The 15058-nt window shown below is 43.7% G+C and overlaps 1 protein-coding gene across 8 annotated transcripts in view; it reads right to left on the bottom strand.

Annotated features, from left to right (window-relative positions):
• The window catches only part of LOC147011697 (synaptotagmin-14-like), a 248794-nt gene that overhangs the window by 16092 nt on the left and 217644 nt on the right, over positions 1 to 15058 (bottom strand). For 6 of the 8 annotated variants that reach the window (XM_085856244.1, XM_085856243.1, XM_085856247.1 and 3 more), the window contains one exon: positions 6079 to 6253. In XM_085856244.1, the coding sequence (XP_085712370.1) occupies positions 6079 to 6253 (175 nt within the window). Of the gene's footprint in view, positions 1 to 4971; positions 5750 to 6078; positions 6254 to 15058 lie in introns of those variants that run through there. The other 2 variants (XM_085856248.1, XM_085856249.1) reach the window with 2 other exon arrangements.

Below are 15058 nucleotides of genomic sequence, written 5' to 3'. Positions count from 1 at the left end.
CTTGACCTCAAGATGACCTTTGACCTTTGACCTCAAAATCAATCGGCTTCTCAGTTGAGACTACCTCTACAACTTGGAAAATTTTCATGATGATCGGTTTAGAATTGTGACCTGTAAGTGATTGACAAATAGACAGACAGAATAACAAGAAGACGTTGTGCAGAGCACAACACTTGCAAAATCAATAAAACAAATTTGACCTCAAAAAGAATTGGTGGTTGAATTCAATGACCAAATGTGCAACTCCTCTTCAAATTTGAAGTCAATCGGATGAAAACTGACAATTTTAGAAATTCGGTCTAGGTTGTCCTTTTGGTCGATGTTGACCTTAAAAATAATTTGTGGATGAATTTAGTGACCTGACATGCAAATCCTCTTCAAATTTCAAGTCAATGAGATGAAAATTGAGGATTTTAGAAATACCACCTTAGTTGTTGACCTTGTACCTATGTTGACCTTTTGGTTCATGTTGACCTCAAAAATAATTTGCTGGTTGAATTCAGTGACCTGAAATATAAATCCTCAACTTTCAAGTCAATTGGATGAAAATGGAGGATTTTAGAAATAGCACGTTTGTTGTTGACCTTTGACCGATGTTGACCTCAAAAATACTTGCCAAGTTGAATTCAGTGACCTGAAATATAAATCCTCTTCAAATTATGTCCATTGAATGAAAATTGAGGATTTTAGAAATCTCACCGAAGTTGTTGACCTTTGGCCAATGTTGACCTTTTGACCTCAAAAACAATAGGCTTCTTTCTGATGACAAACTCTACCATGTGGTGAAGTTTCGTGAAGGTCAGTATAAAATGACCTGTAGGCGATTGACAGACAGATAAACAGGCATGAAATTGCTCGTTGAGCAAGGAATTGCTGGAATAACTTTATCATATCTCCATGATCTCTGAAAAAACAAAAAACCTGGAAATCAATTTGGTTCTTATAAGTCGATAGTACTACTGTTTAATGAGCTATAGCACTTAGTTTGGTCATGATCATAACTTGGAAGTAAATCGGACTTGAAATGGCATTTTTAATCGCAATTTGAAAGTTTTGACACGACCTCCCTGACATTCGACCCCCGACCGCTAAGAAGGGTGTTGGTGTGACACCCCAATGAGACATATGGTTGGATGCAGTATTGGAAGATGCACATTTTGGATTTGGTTTGAAGTCGATACGATCATTTTAGCGGACGTTATTGCGAAAATAAGAATTTCGGTTTTTTGGTGACCTTGACCTTGACCTTTGACCTAGATTCACCAAAAACGATAAGTATCTAAGTTGGACCATGGCTGACGTCTGCACCCAGTTTGGTCATGATCGCTGAAATGGTGTGGCTGCTTCAGGGTAAACAAACACACAAACAAACAGACAAGCCGGTAGGCGACGAGGGATCCGCTAGGATCGAAGCGCTGGATACTATGCTTTTCATTCTGACCGATCCACCGACGAAGATTCATTGCCAAGACGTATTGGTTCACATACAATTGTTCCTCTGCCTGGCAAGATTTTTCCTATTGCGTATTTTGCCAACTGGCACTCCTCATAAAAAACGACGGTAAATAGACACCCTATTTTTGAAGGACTACCATTTGAAAAATAAAACCTAAATCAAAAATCGGCTCGAGTAAAATTTTCTAAATACCTCAAAGTGTTTAATTCCGAAGTCACGTTTCTCCACATTCAAAACTGTAGGACAAGTATTGAAGATAGTGAACGCGGTTTTTCGGCCGCTGCATAGCAAAGGGTGGTTGCTTAGCAATGAAACTCAAACGCGCACATTCCCACCCTATATGGCACCTGTTCACCAAGTTTCATCGAAATCGGTTTTCTGGTTTGTGCTGTGGAGCCTCGCGTTGCGCGCGCGCGTGCGCACGCACGCACACACACGCACACACGCACACACACACACACACACACACACACGCACACACGCACACACACACACACACACACACACACACACACACACACACACACACACACGGAAAACCTGACAATAAGGGATATCTAGCGAATCCAACAGACAGACACACAGAATGACACACACAACCGACCAACATAATTGCCGAAATCCGAAGGATTCCGGCAATTAACAAACAGAGAGGGGTAAAACATGACCACCTTCACCTTCTATGGTGGACGTAACAAGAACAGTACACAGTGGAGTGCATTTCTCCACCAGACTGAACAGTTTACAATTTGTATCCCACTGATAGGCCGGATCTGCATCTGGACCTGAACCAAAGTCTAATCGGTTTGTTCTTGTCACTGACCCAACTCACTCACCTTGTTTTGTCATAACTTGTCCACAACTTTTTGAAATATCATGTTACGTATCGTTTCTGGCCCTATTACTCAATGGTGAAGAATCTACTAGATAAATGGATGAGGTGCGTGCGTGCATACATGCGTGTGCGTGTGCGTGTGTGTCTGTCATACTTTGAGTGAATTCATTACATACGTCTACTCATGAATTACGCAGTAATGGAATAAATCTTTTGACTCTTTAGACTGCTGAGACCCCTTCGAACTTTGATGACACTTTAAGACCCCAAGACCTTTAAGACCCCACGGACCCAAAAGACCCTGAGGACACAAAAGACCCAAAAGTCCCCAAGGACCCAAAAGTCCGTAAGGACCCAAAAGACCAGGGGGACCCAAAATAACTCAAATGTCTAAAAAGACCCCGAATAGCTATAAGACCCAGAGGACCAACAATTCCCTGTCAACCCGTTAATACGTTACTATAAATGGATGAGGTGCATGTGCGTTTCAGCCGTATCCGTCCATGTCATGTTTTTGTGGAGTTCTGCTGCAGCGTTCTGATGTGGAATGCAATGCACCAAAATGATCGTCATGACCTGAGTTGAATAGATTAATTAAATACAAAAAAATCCATTAGAATTCCCATGTTTTAAACGAGCGCCATGTTTCGGTATATAAAGCAACTTATACGTCCTTCTACCAAGGCATGGCATTCTAATTACAAAATAAATAATAAAAAAACAATGATAACATTGCAACGTAGCATGTATTATTTAACACTAATAATATTTACAACAATAATAAGAATGGTAGTATCGTATGGCAATCACAATAACGAACAGAAAATCCCCGCACTGGCCCCAAGCACATGTGGGCTGAGTGAAAGGCAAGCTAATGCTCAAGTACACAAGGCTATGAAGACCAATGAAAATTTGGTCCATTGGACCAACGGGCCCACGAGTCACTTAAAAATTCTCGTATCTGGAGTCTCGTATTGAATCAAAAATTCTCGTATCTGGATCTCCACCAAAATCGAATCAATTCGTCCTTGTCACACCCCCAACCTGTCTATCAAGTTTTGGCCGATCCATCCTTAACCTTTTGAGATATCGTGTGATGTATCATTTTTGGCCCTCTCAATGGTGAATAATCACTTTAAAAAAAATTAAAATTCTTGTATCTGGATCGGAATTCGGATCTTCACCAAAATCGAATCATTTCTTCCTTGTCACGCACCCAACCTGTACATCAAATTTCGGCTGTATCCGTCCATAACTTTTTGAGATATTCTGTTCACAGACAAACAGACAGGAGTGACAAGCCAGTAGGCGGACATGGGTTGTCGGCCGTTGCTAGGCAACGGAGGGGTCCATAGCAACGGTTCTTTCTCACACATAACTGGGACATACCATGAACCTACCATACCAGTTTCATGTATATCTGACTCATAGTCTCTGAGATATAACGAACTTCGTTTTTTTATTGTTTTCGACCAGGGTTCATTCAAAGTCTATCTTCTCCGAAAGTTTTCATAGGATCTGGCTGGAAATTTCTGACAATATGGCTGAATGTACTGCCCACAGTCGCTCGTGGCCCAATTTTTGATTTTCGAAAAAATAAAATTTTTATGATTTTTCAAAAATTTCAAAGTCCCGTTGCTAGGCAACGGTGGCGTCCATAGCAACGGTTCTCAGTTGCACACAACTCGGTCATGGTATGAACCTACCAACCAAGTTTCATCGAAATCGCCATTGTATTAACAGAGCACTGGACCGAACAGACATACATACAGACAGACAGACAGACAAACAAGCCGGTAGGCGGACATGGGTAGTCGACTACCCAATAGAACCTGACGCGATGAGCCCTTTCGATGGGGAATGATCTGAGGATTAAGCACAAGAAAATTCCTGATTCTAGGGTTAATGCTTCAAGGGTTAATGCTGCAGATTGTTTTTCATTAAAATACTCCCACATTTAGAGGTTTTTTCGGCCGTTGCTCGGCAACGGAGGGGTCCATGGCAACGGTTCTTTCTCACACATAACTAGGACATACCATGAACCTACCATACCAGTTTCATGTATATTGGGTAGTCGATCCAGTAGAACAAAGAAATTTGAATTTTTGTTTTTGATCTACCCTTATTATCAGTATTTCCGTCGATATGTTTGTCTGTCTGTTGGGTAGTCGATCTCGTCGAAAAAAATATATATATTAAAATTTTTTTAAGATTTGTTCTACCCTTATTATAAGTATATAAAATGGCGATTTCAGTTAATACAATGGCAATTTCGATGAAACTTGGTTGGTAGGTTCATACCATGACCGAGTTGTGTGCAAATGAGAACCATTGCTATGGACACCACCATTGCCTAGCAATGGGACTTTGAAATTTTTGAAAAATCATAAAAAATTAATTTTTTCGAAAATCAAAAATCGGGCCACGAGCGAATGTGGGCAGTACATTCAGCCATATTGTCAAAAATTTGCAGCCGGATCCTATGAAAACTCTCGGAGAAGATAGACTTTGAATGAACCCTGGTCGAAAACAATAAAAAAACGAAGTTCGTTATATCTCAGAGACTACGAGTCAGATATACATGAAACTGGTATGGTAGGTTCATGGTATGTCCTAGTTATGTGTGAGAAAGAACCGTTGCTATACACCCCTCCGTTGCCTAGCAACGGCCGAAAAACCTCTAAATGTGGGGGTATTTTTACGAAAAAACAATCTGCAGCATTAACCCTTGAAGCTAGAATCATGAATTTTCTTGTGCTTAATCCTCAGGTCATTCCCCATTGAACGGGCCCATCGTGTCAGGTTATATAGGGTAGTCGACTACCCATGTCCGCCTACTGGCTTGTCTGACTCATAGTCTCTGAGATATAACGAACTTCGTTTTTTATTGTTTTCGACCAGGGTTCATTCAAAGTCTATCTTCTCCGACAGTTTTCATAGGATCCGGTTGGAAATTTTTGACAATATGGCTGAATGTACTGCCCACAGTCGCTCGTGGCCCAATTTTTGATTTTCGAAAAAATTAATTTTTTATGATTTTTCAAAAATTTCAAAGGTCCCGTTGCTAGGCAACGGTGGTGTCCATAGCAATGGTTCTCATTTGCACACAACTAGCTCATGGTATGAACCTACCAACCAAGTTTCATCGAAATCACCATTGTGTTAACTGAAATCGCCATTTTAAATACTGATAATAAGGGTAGAACAAGACCGGGTGTAGTGGCGTGCGCCTGTAATCCGGCAACTCGGAGGCTTGGGTTGGAGGATCGCTTGAGGACGAGAGCTCTGCGCTGGGCCACGCTATGAGAGGGTGTAGTGCAGCCCGGAATCATGGCGAAACCCAATCCTTATCCCTGTGTCGTAAGAGGCGACCAGGGTTGCGTCAGGAAGGGCATCCGGCGTAAAACCTGTGCCAAATCAGTATGCGGATCATAACGGATGATCCGCTGTGGCGACCCCTAATGGGAGCAGCCGAAAGACGAACAACAACATTATAAGGATAGAACAAATCTCAAAAAAAACTTCTTTTTTCGACTACATCGACTACCCAACATAGACGGAAATACTGATAAGGGAAGAAAAAAAAATCTCAAAAATTTTTTTTACGACTGCATCGACTACCCAAAAAAATAACCTCCATCCACCTACATTGACAGAAGTAAAGAATGATCGTTGAGTTATCAAAATATTAGTCACCTGCACATGTATTCATGAGAACAACAATTAATTGTAAAGCCACGCACATGCAATCGATGAAATGCTTGAGGCCCAGTGGGCGTCTGCTCACCTGGTTGCCAACTCACAGTTAGGTTACGAAAATGACTGCCTTTGATGATCTCGACAGAGAGACGTCCTGTTGTGGGGTTGTAGCCGAGACCAACAAGGATCTCCGGGTTGCCACCATACGAAAGGGAATGTGCCGATGAGTTGCTGTCACTTGGAGAGGGCTCAGAGAGGTTAGGCTGAGGAAGAGAAAAGGAAAAAGGCAGAAAATAAATTGAGGAAGGTGAGAGGAGCAAGCGAATTGGGGACTTTTAATGATTGTTAGCTTTTCATCAAACCTAATCCTTTGCTCCAGGCTAATATAAAGAACCTGAACTTTCAACCACTGGTGTTATTTCTATGGTTTAATGGGACTAGTTCACAGCTTTATTGGAGTACATTTGATTGGCATGTCTCACTCTCTTAGTAAATTGGTGGTGTTGAAGGTCCCACTACCCTATAAAAGTCGTTATAAACATAATTCTGATACACAATGGGCAAATCGACCATTGTGGTGCCCATCTCCTGAATAGCCATGGGAATCCAACACACACCAGTGAGGGCAATACATTTTCTGCCGTAAAAAAAAACGAACATGTGATTGTTGTTGATGCGATGTATTTATGTGACATCATTGGACAACAGATGCAGTGCAAACCTCTGACAGAGATCAATGCTGAATAATTACATGTCCATTTAATTGTGACAATCACATAATGCTGCATTGTGGTGAATGTTTTCACATAAGGATCCAACATGGAAGTAATAATCTCAATACTGGGTATGTCCACCTCTGGCAGCAATCACTGTATCGCACCATCATCACATTGACCCCGTGAGAGCACTCAAAGGTCTGTGGCTGTCTTGGCAAGTTTCAAATGCGACGATGAATGATATCCCAGAGATGTTCAATTGGATTTCAATCTGGCGAGATGACAGGCCAGGGTGTCATGCCATTAACAGTGGCATTGACGAGAACATTCCTTCTTCGAATGGCCTAGTGAGCAGGATAATTATCATGCTTAAACATGATTCTTGGACCATGTAGTTGAAGGAGAGGCAACACATGTTGCTGAAAGATCTCATTATGTGTCAATCTGCCATCATATTGCCATGGATATGGATTAAGTTGGTGTGAAAAGTTTAAGCAATACCAACTCATCATGACGCTTCCATGTCAAAAATTTGTGGCTTCTTGGACACAGATTATGGCTATTGCTCATTGCGTCTGGCCTGAGCATGGCTATCATGCTTTTCAAGGAGAAATCTAGATTCGTCACTGAACATAACATTTTCCCATTGCCTCCGTGTCCATCAGACACTACAAGCATGCATGGATGTGTTGTGGTGCATGTCTTGGATGCTAAAAAGGATGATGAGCACAGATCATTATCCTGTTTATGGAGATGCCTCAAGATGGTGTTGACGCTTATCCTGGGCAGTTCAGAGAGTGTGTTTGCAATGCACCAGGCAGTTTGAAATCGATTGTGTAGATGGGTTGTGCAAATGTATTGGTCCTGAACAGGAGTCGTTATCCTGAGACATCCACTTCTTGGCATATCTCTTGTTGATTCAGTGGCTTGATAATATCTGAAGTCATAAACAGTTCCTCTCCTGACATTAAAGAGCCTTGGACCATGGCCAATGGAAGACCCTGCTTGAAGGTGTACAATTATTTAATTCCTCTCATTTTCTGACACATGTGGCATTGTGATGGAGTGTTACCTCCACAACCAAAGGTGGAGGAGGTTATGTTTTCACGCTTGTTTGTCTGTTTGTATCGTATTGTCTGTGAGCAGGATATCTCAAAAAGCTATGGACGGATTCGGACGAAACCTGGTGTACAGGTTGGGTGCGTGACAAGAACTAATTGTTTAGATTTTGGTGAGGATCCGGATCCGGATTGGTGGTGCTCATTTCTGTGTACGCTGTCACTGATGACTCACCAATAAGCGATGAAACCGGTCGGTGGATGAAGGGGTGTATAACATTGGGATTCCCATGCACGTATTACTTGTAAATGTTTTGCAGCTGGAGAGGAACTTGGATAGAGTTTGAAACAGCAAAGTGCTTACCTTGTGTAGCTTTTCACTGTTGCTTTATGCAGTTTTCTTCAGCGAGAAGAGCATGGGAGGAGTCCATTTATTTATAATCCTAGCCACCTGGGATAATTGATGAGGTGAGAGCTGTCTGGTTATTCCCTTCCAATTACGGGTGAGAGACATGATTGGGTCTTTTTACAGCGCGGCGACATCGCGCTGTTATATAATTGGCTATTCTGTCCTGTGTCTTCTGTCACACTTATTGTTGGATGTGATGTGGGCGGAGATTGCCGGGTGGATTGTGGGCGGAGATTGCCGAGTGGATTGTGGGCGGAGATTGCCGGGTGGATTGTGGGCAGAGATTGCCGGGTGGATTGTGGGCGGAGATTGCCGGGTGAATTGTGGGCGGAGATTGCCGAGTGGATTGTGGGCGGAGATTGCCGGGTGGATTGTGGGCAGAGATTGCCGGGTGGATTGTGGGCGGAGATTGATGGGTGAATTGTGGGCGGAGATTGATGGGTGAATTGTGGGCGGAGATTGCCGGGTGGATTGTGGGCAGAGATTGCCGGGTGGATTGTGGGCGGAGATTGATGGGTGAATTGTGGGCGGAGATTGATGGGTGAATTGTGGGCGGGGTTAATGTGGAAGAGCGACGTTTTTTGTGCTGAATCGTTTTCTGTGTGACGCCGGAAGTTGATTTTCTGAGCAGGAAGTGATAATCTTCCTGTTCCGTTAGTTGTTGCCGCGCAGCATTGTAACTCTCGTTCTTCATTGTTTTTCACCAGAAGTGTTTTTAAAACGTCTTGTGGAGGTGATTTCTTCCTCTTTTTTGGTGACAGAAGTGGTTATTACCGCGCGGCGACATCGCGCTGTTATATGATTGGCTATTCTGTCCTGTGTCTTCTGTCACACTTATGACAGCATACATCCCTTTGATCTGAGGGCTATAAATAGAAATTTGTCCAACATCACAACTCTTCCCATCATGCATGCTAATTCACCGTGTCTACATTTAAATTTTATAACTGCAAAATTGTTTCATCATTCTTAACCTTGACTTTTACTACCCCCAGCCACGTGATATCGAAGTATTCGCTTCTTGTTTTTCCGCATATACATATATATATATATATATATATATATATATATATATATATATATATATATATATATATATATATATATGTGTGTAAAAAAAAAAAAACAATAAAAAATAAGTGAATATATATATATATATATATATATATATATATGTGTATGTGTGTGTGTGTGTGTGTGTGTGTGTGTGTGTGTGTGTGTGTGTGTGTGTGTGTGTGTGTGTGTGTGTGTGTGTGTGTGTGTGTGTGTGTGTGTGTGTGTGTGTGTGTGTGTGTGTGTGTGTGTGTGTGTGTGTGTGTGTGTGTGTGTGTGTGTGTATATATTGTTGAGGATTCAGCGGTGGCAGGATTCGCACCTGACTCTTGACAGCCAAATGTTATCAATTCGGCGCCACCCTCACCACCGCCGTCTCCGGGGTTATAACGCCGGCTGGTTCAGCACAGACCTTGGGTCACACATCTTCAATCGCGATACCAACGTACCCCAGGACCTTACCAGTTGGGGAAATAGACCCCAGTTACAGACTGGTTTTGTCAGATGCCGAGCGTTTTCTGCCAGTCTATAACCATTTTGGTTTTATATACGAATCGAGCGAATTGTTTCTCAGCGCGGCGCGAATTGACTCAAAGCGGCAACTTCATACGAATCAGCCAGATTTATTGGGGAACACCGGGGAACACAACACAAGCAAAATATTCACGACAATGTTTTAATTTATCTATAACCCGTTCTTAACTAGGGAGATACGGGTTTCGAAAGGGTCCCTACCGAGATAAGCCTTAAACGACATGCAGACAAGACATATACAGCATGCAGACAAGACAGAGTACTTGGTGATGTTTCATGGACGAGAAGAAAGTGTCAAAAGCACGAATGTGGCTCATAACGAGCCGATGTCCATGGATTCGAGCCCCAAGCTCGAGCATGCCACGTGGAAAAATGGCGCTCGTCCTCCTTTGTCACACCGCTCACGCACGCGGCCTCCGCGCGTTCTGACCCCGCGTAAGGTCGACGGCACAAGACCGTCAGTTCGATGATAGGTTTCAGCTGGTTTCTCACAAGGTCCAGCATACAAGTCCAGGCATGGCCTGTTCACCAGACAGGGCCAAATGGAGGTGCTGGGCTCCGGCAGGCTGGGTCAATGGGATTCCAAGACGTCGTCGAGCCGTGAGGTGAGTAGGGACAGTCAGAGGCTCCGTCGTTAGACGCAGGTTGAGCCTGTCGATCACCTCCTCTCAAAGCCGACTCCAGACTCACACAGCAGCCAGGTCCTCTCAAAGCAGATTGCCGCCTAAACCTCAGGTTCAGTTTTCTCTCCCTCAGAATCACCACTGTCTTTTCTTCTTTCTGCTCGCCTCGAAGCCCACAGCCCAACTCCGTCCTCTCAGTTTCTTTCCACCTTTTCTTTTCGGGCGCACCCCTCCACGAAGCCGACAAACTCCTCCCCTTAGTTTCACTTCCTTCTCTCGGCCAGAAAACGCTCAGCCGACTGGGCGGGGCCTCGTCCGGAGAGGGGAAGGAAGGAAGAAGACGCTCTTGGTACACCACCACCGCACAAACAATAAACAGCCTCATACACCTCCCGACACACATGTAACGTCCATTTTACCGAACAGCCTGGCTAAACATGCATTTAATGGGGGATCTGGGCTAATCCTATATTTAGTAGCATACGAAGGGCCATTTCCATAACAATATATACTGTATGTATATCTTCTCTTCTTCTTCTTTCGGCTGCTGCCAAAAGGGTTCTCCACAGCGGATCATCCGTTATGATCCGCATACTGATTTTGCACAGGTTTTACACCAGATGCCCTTCCTGGTGAGGTGAGAGATTAGGACTGCCTGGTCACCTCTTACGACACAGGGATAAGGATTGGGTTTCGCCATGATTCCGGGCTGCCCTACACCCTCTCATAGCGCGGCCCAGCGCAGAGCCCCCGTCCCCAAGCGATCCTCCAATCAAAGCCTCCGAGTAGCCGGATTACAGGCGCACGCCACTACGCCCGGTACAATATATGTGTATATACGAGGTGTGTTCAAAAAGTATCCAACCTTAATTTTTCGTGGTTAAACAAATGAAGCTAGGGAGGCGTGGTTTGGTGCACGTATGTAGGCGATCCTAATCTGTATGCATGAATATTTTCCCGCCTGCAGAAGCTGTCAGTCGCCGACAGACCGCCGATGAGTGAGGAAGTGTAAGTGAGCGCCGTCGGATTTTCGTTTTTGACAAAATGACGGATCACTGTGGTCTCATCGCCAGTGATCACTGTGTTGAAGAAGTTGGGATCGCTGTTCACAGTCTCCAGCATGTCCTGTGCAATCTCCAAACGGAGTTGCTTCTGCTCGATCGTTAGCAGCTTTGGCACGAACTTCGCTGAGATTCTCCTTAAGCCCAAATCCTCAGTCACAATGGAACGAACGGATCCAATGCTGACGCCTGCCTCATCTGCAAGTTCTCTGATCGTGATTCGACGATCTTGCATCAGCAGGGTCCTCACTTGGTCAATGACGATCTCATTTCGGGATGTTGAGAGCCGACCAGAACGTGCTTCACTTTCCACTGATGTGCGACCATCTTTGAAGCGGTTGTACCACTCTTTTATCTGTGTGGTGCCCATTGCTTTGTCCCCGAAGGCCTGTTGAATCTTGCGGATCATTTCCACTTGGGAATCGCCAAGCTTTTCACAAAATTTGAGGCAGTAGCGTTGTTCAATTTTTTCCATCATTTTGTCAAAAACGAAAATCCGACGGCGCTCACTTACACTTCCTCACTCATCGGCGGTCTGTCGGCGACTGGCAGCTTCTGCAGTCGGGAAAATATTCACGCATACGGATTAGGATCGCCTACATACGTGCACCAAACCACGCCTCCCGAGCTTCATTTGTTTACGCACGAAAAATTAAGGTTGGATACTTTTTGAACACACCTCGTATATGTATGTATATATAGTCAGTTTTTTTTTTTTTAAAGGTCAGAATTAATGGAACAACTCTCAAATGTAGTCTGGGTTCATATCGGAAAGGTAGCTGAACAGTTCCCTCAATTAAATCAGAATTTATCCCATAACCCACAAGTCTGGCTCTTGTGAACTTTTTCACTCTTGAGTTATCACATCAGAAGCTGATTCTGTTTCATGATCATTTCCTGTAATTGGACTGATGCAGATGAATTAAGTATCACAGCTCGATGCAGTCCCAAGGCATGCTAAATGGCTTGGGCAATCGGTCAATGCAAAACAAGCGAATACATGACCCAAAGGTGCTCATTTTTCACGCATCATTAATTAACTCTGGGCTGGACGGATGCACACATTGAACTTGGCAAGCCGATAAACATCTTGTCACCCCTAATTGGTGCAGGCTTCTGCAGACACCGTACAACTCTCTCATGTTAAACATTTGTTATTATGACACTCGCCAGAGAGAGGGTATTGCATTTGGGTCCGTTTGTTATTCTGTCTGTTTGTCCGCACAGAGCTTTCGTGTTTTTCTACTCAACTGATTGACGGTTTGAGAGGAAATTTTCACTATTGGTACGATTACTCATGTAGAATGTTTTTTATGGTAATTATGATGTCATAGGTCACGTGGTGTGGCAGCCATATTGGAAAAATGGAAAAACTTTGGACCTCTGTATCTCTGAAACTGCACCAAGGAAAATATTGTAACTTGGCACATAGCAAGTACTCCTAATGGGGAACGAGTGTGGTTTTTTTTCAAAATGTCATAGGTGCCTTTGTTATGACGTTATAATTGTATGTGTAGAACACCACATCCGATCAGTATGAAAAATTTTGAGGGTCACATAGGGGTAAAATGGTCCACAGAAATTTTTTTGATGATGTTGTTCGGCAGCCATATTGTTGTTATTTTTTAAACCTTCAAAAATCTTCTTCTCTGAAATGGCTGAACAGATCGATACAACTTTACATGTATGATCGCCTGTCCATGAGGAACAAAAGGTTTACACATACGATGTCATAGGTCACATGGTTGGGCAGCCATATTGGATTTACCCTAAAACCTATAAAAATACACCACTCAAAAGAAGTCCTGGCGAGGGTCTGCAATTTCTGATTTCTCTTTTTCTTGCTACTATTATGACAATGTTTGCAGTTAAAAATTCATGCTTTAGGATGTCACAAACTTCAGTTCGCATTTATGATTTCCAAGATTTTTTTTTCCCATGATGTTCTCGATCATTTTCCTGAACCTATTGATTTGATACTATAATCAAACCACTGTGATACCGAAGACATTCTGTAATCAATGAGTATGAGGGTTGTACCAAAAGTCATGAGCATGTTTATTGTACAGTAAAACAAAGGGACATGCAAGAAAAATGATACTGTCAATAGTAACTGGACATACCAAATTACTTTTCTACCAAAATGATCCACACATTTCTGGCAGCATTGCACAAGCTTGAACATCTCCCTGCAGTAGAAATCCATTCCAACACTTCTCAACCAGCTATGGATGGCTATCTGGACTGCCTCGTCATTTTCATAGTTCTGTCCTCTCATGTGATCTTTCAAGGGCCCGAACAGACGGTCGTCCAAGGGGGGCAAGTGACAAACTGTCCAGGGGTTGGAGGAGCACTTATCAGCCATTCTTTCAGATTTTCTCCAATGTTGGCATTGTCATGTTGAAAGATAACAGCTTTTTTCATCGGGCACTTTTTCTGAAGTGCATGCTTCAGTTTCTTGAGCGTCTGAATGTAGTGAGCCACATTGATGGTTTCGCCTTTGGGCAGAAAATCAACCAGTTGCTTACCTTGTGTAGCTTACCTTGTGAAAAATGAGATCCCTCGGCATCCCAGAAGACAGTTCCTATAACTTTGGCGGTGCAGGGTACTTTTTTGGCCTTCTTCGTTTTTGGAGATGTCGAGTGATGCCCATGCTTTGCTGCTTGGTTTCTGGGTTGGAATGGTTTAACCAGCTTTCATCACCAGTCACGAGATGGAACAGGAAGTCATTGCCCTCGGCAGAATGTCATTGAAGAAACTGTGATGACACATCCATGCGTGTTTTTGTGTTCATCCCAATGGCAAAACTTTCTGATATCCCAACGTCGCTATCATCTTCTGTGCAGCATGGTGTCCTATGCCAAGCTGCGCTGCTATCTCCCTAAAGCATGAGTCACATTTGCTCTACGGCTAGGATACGGCGGCCGTACCCCCCCCCCCGAATTGACAGAAACGTGCGGCGGCCGCAGAGTTTCTGAGGTGGCCTCAGGGTGGCCCTACGCCGTATGGCTATCTTTTACAGGCCGTAGAGGTCTCCGTGGAATTAGAGCGCGGAGTTATAACTTTTTTCATTTCTAGGTTGGCCGTAGAAATTCGACAAGCTGTAGCCATGACGTAGATGTGCTCCACGTCGACCGTACGTAGGGCATACGGTGGGCTTGCGTTATTCATGCGGCTGCCGTAGGCTCTTATCAATGAAAAATGAATTTTGCCAACCCCCCAAAAATTACGGCGGCCGCACTATTTCCACGGTCACCGTACGGTAGTCCTAAGGCGTTCCTGTGTTCAACGTACGGTGGCCTTGCGGTCTGTGTGACTACCTGCGGGCAACGCAGGGTCAACGCACGGTTCCCCTACACCCGCCGTGCGTCCTACATACGGCCTCCGTGGCAGTCTGCGTCGACCGTGCGCTACCGCTAGAGATCGGAGTATAGGTGTTTGCCACCAGTGTTGGGCACAAAAGCGATAATCCGATAACAGATAATTATCGAAGTTTACTTTTTTTTAATCGGACTATTATCGGAAGTTAACTTCCACTTATCGTTATCGGACCAGTTAACTTCCGATAACTCGATTTTTTAGTCCCATAATGTCCATTAATTTTTTGTCCGATA

The sequence above is a fragment of the Eptatretus burgeri genome, chromosome 15, assembly GCF_056783735.1.
Source record: "Eptatretus burgeri isolate ZD-2024b chromosome 15, Ebu_testis_v1, whole genome shotgun sequence".
Classification (NCBI taxonomy): Eukaryota; Metazoa; Chordata; class Myxini; order Myxiniformes; family Myxinidae; genus Eptatretus; species Eptatretus burgeri.
The sequence above is the reverse complement of the archived record's forward strand: the minus strand, read 5'-3'. Positions and strand labels throughout refer to the sequence as shown.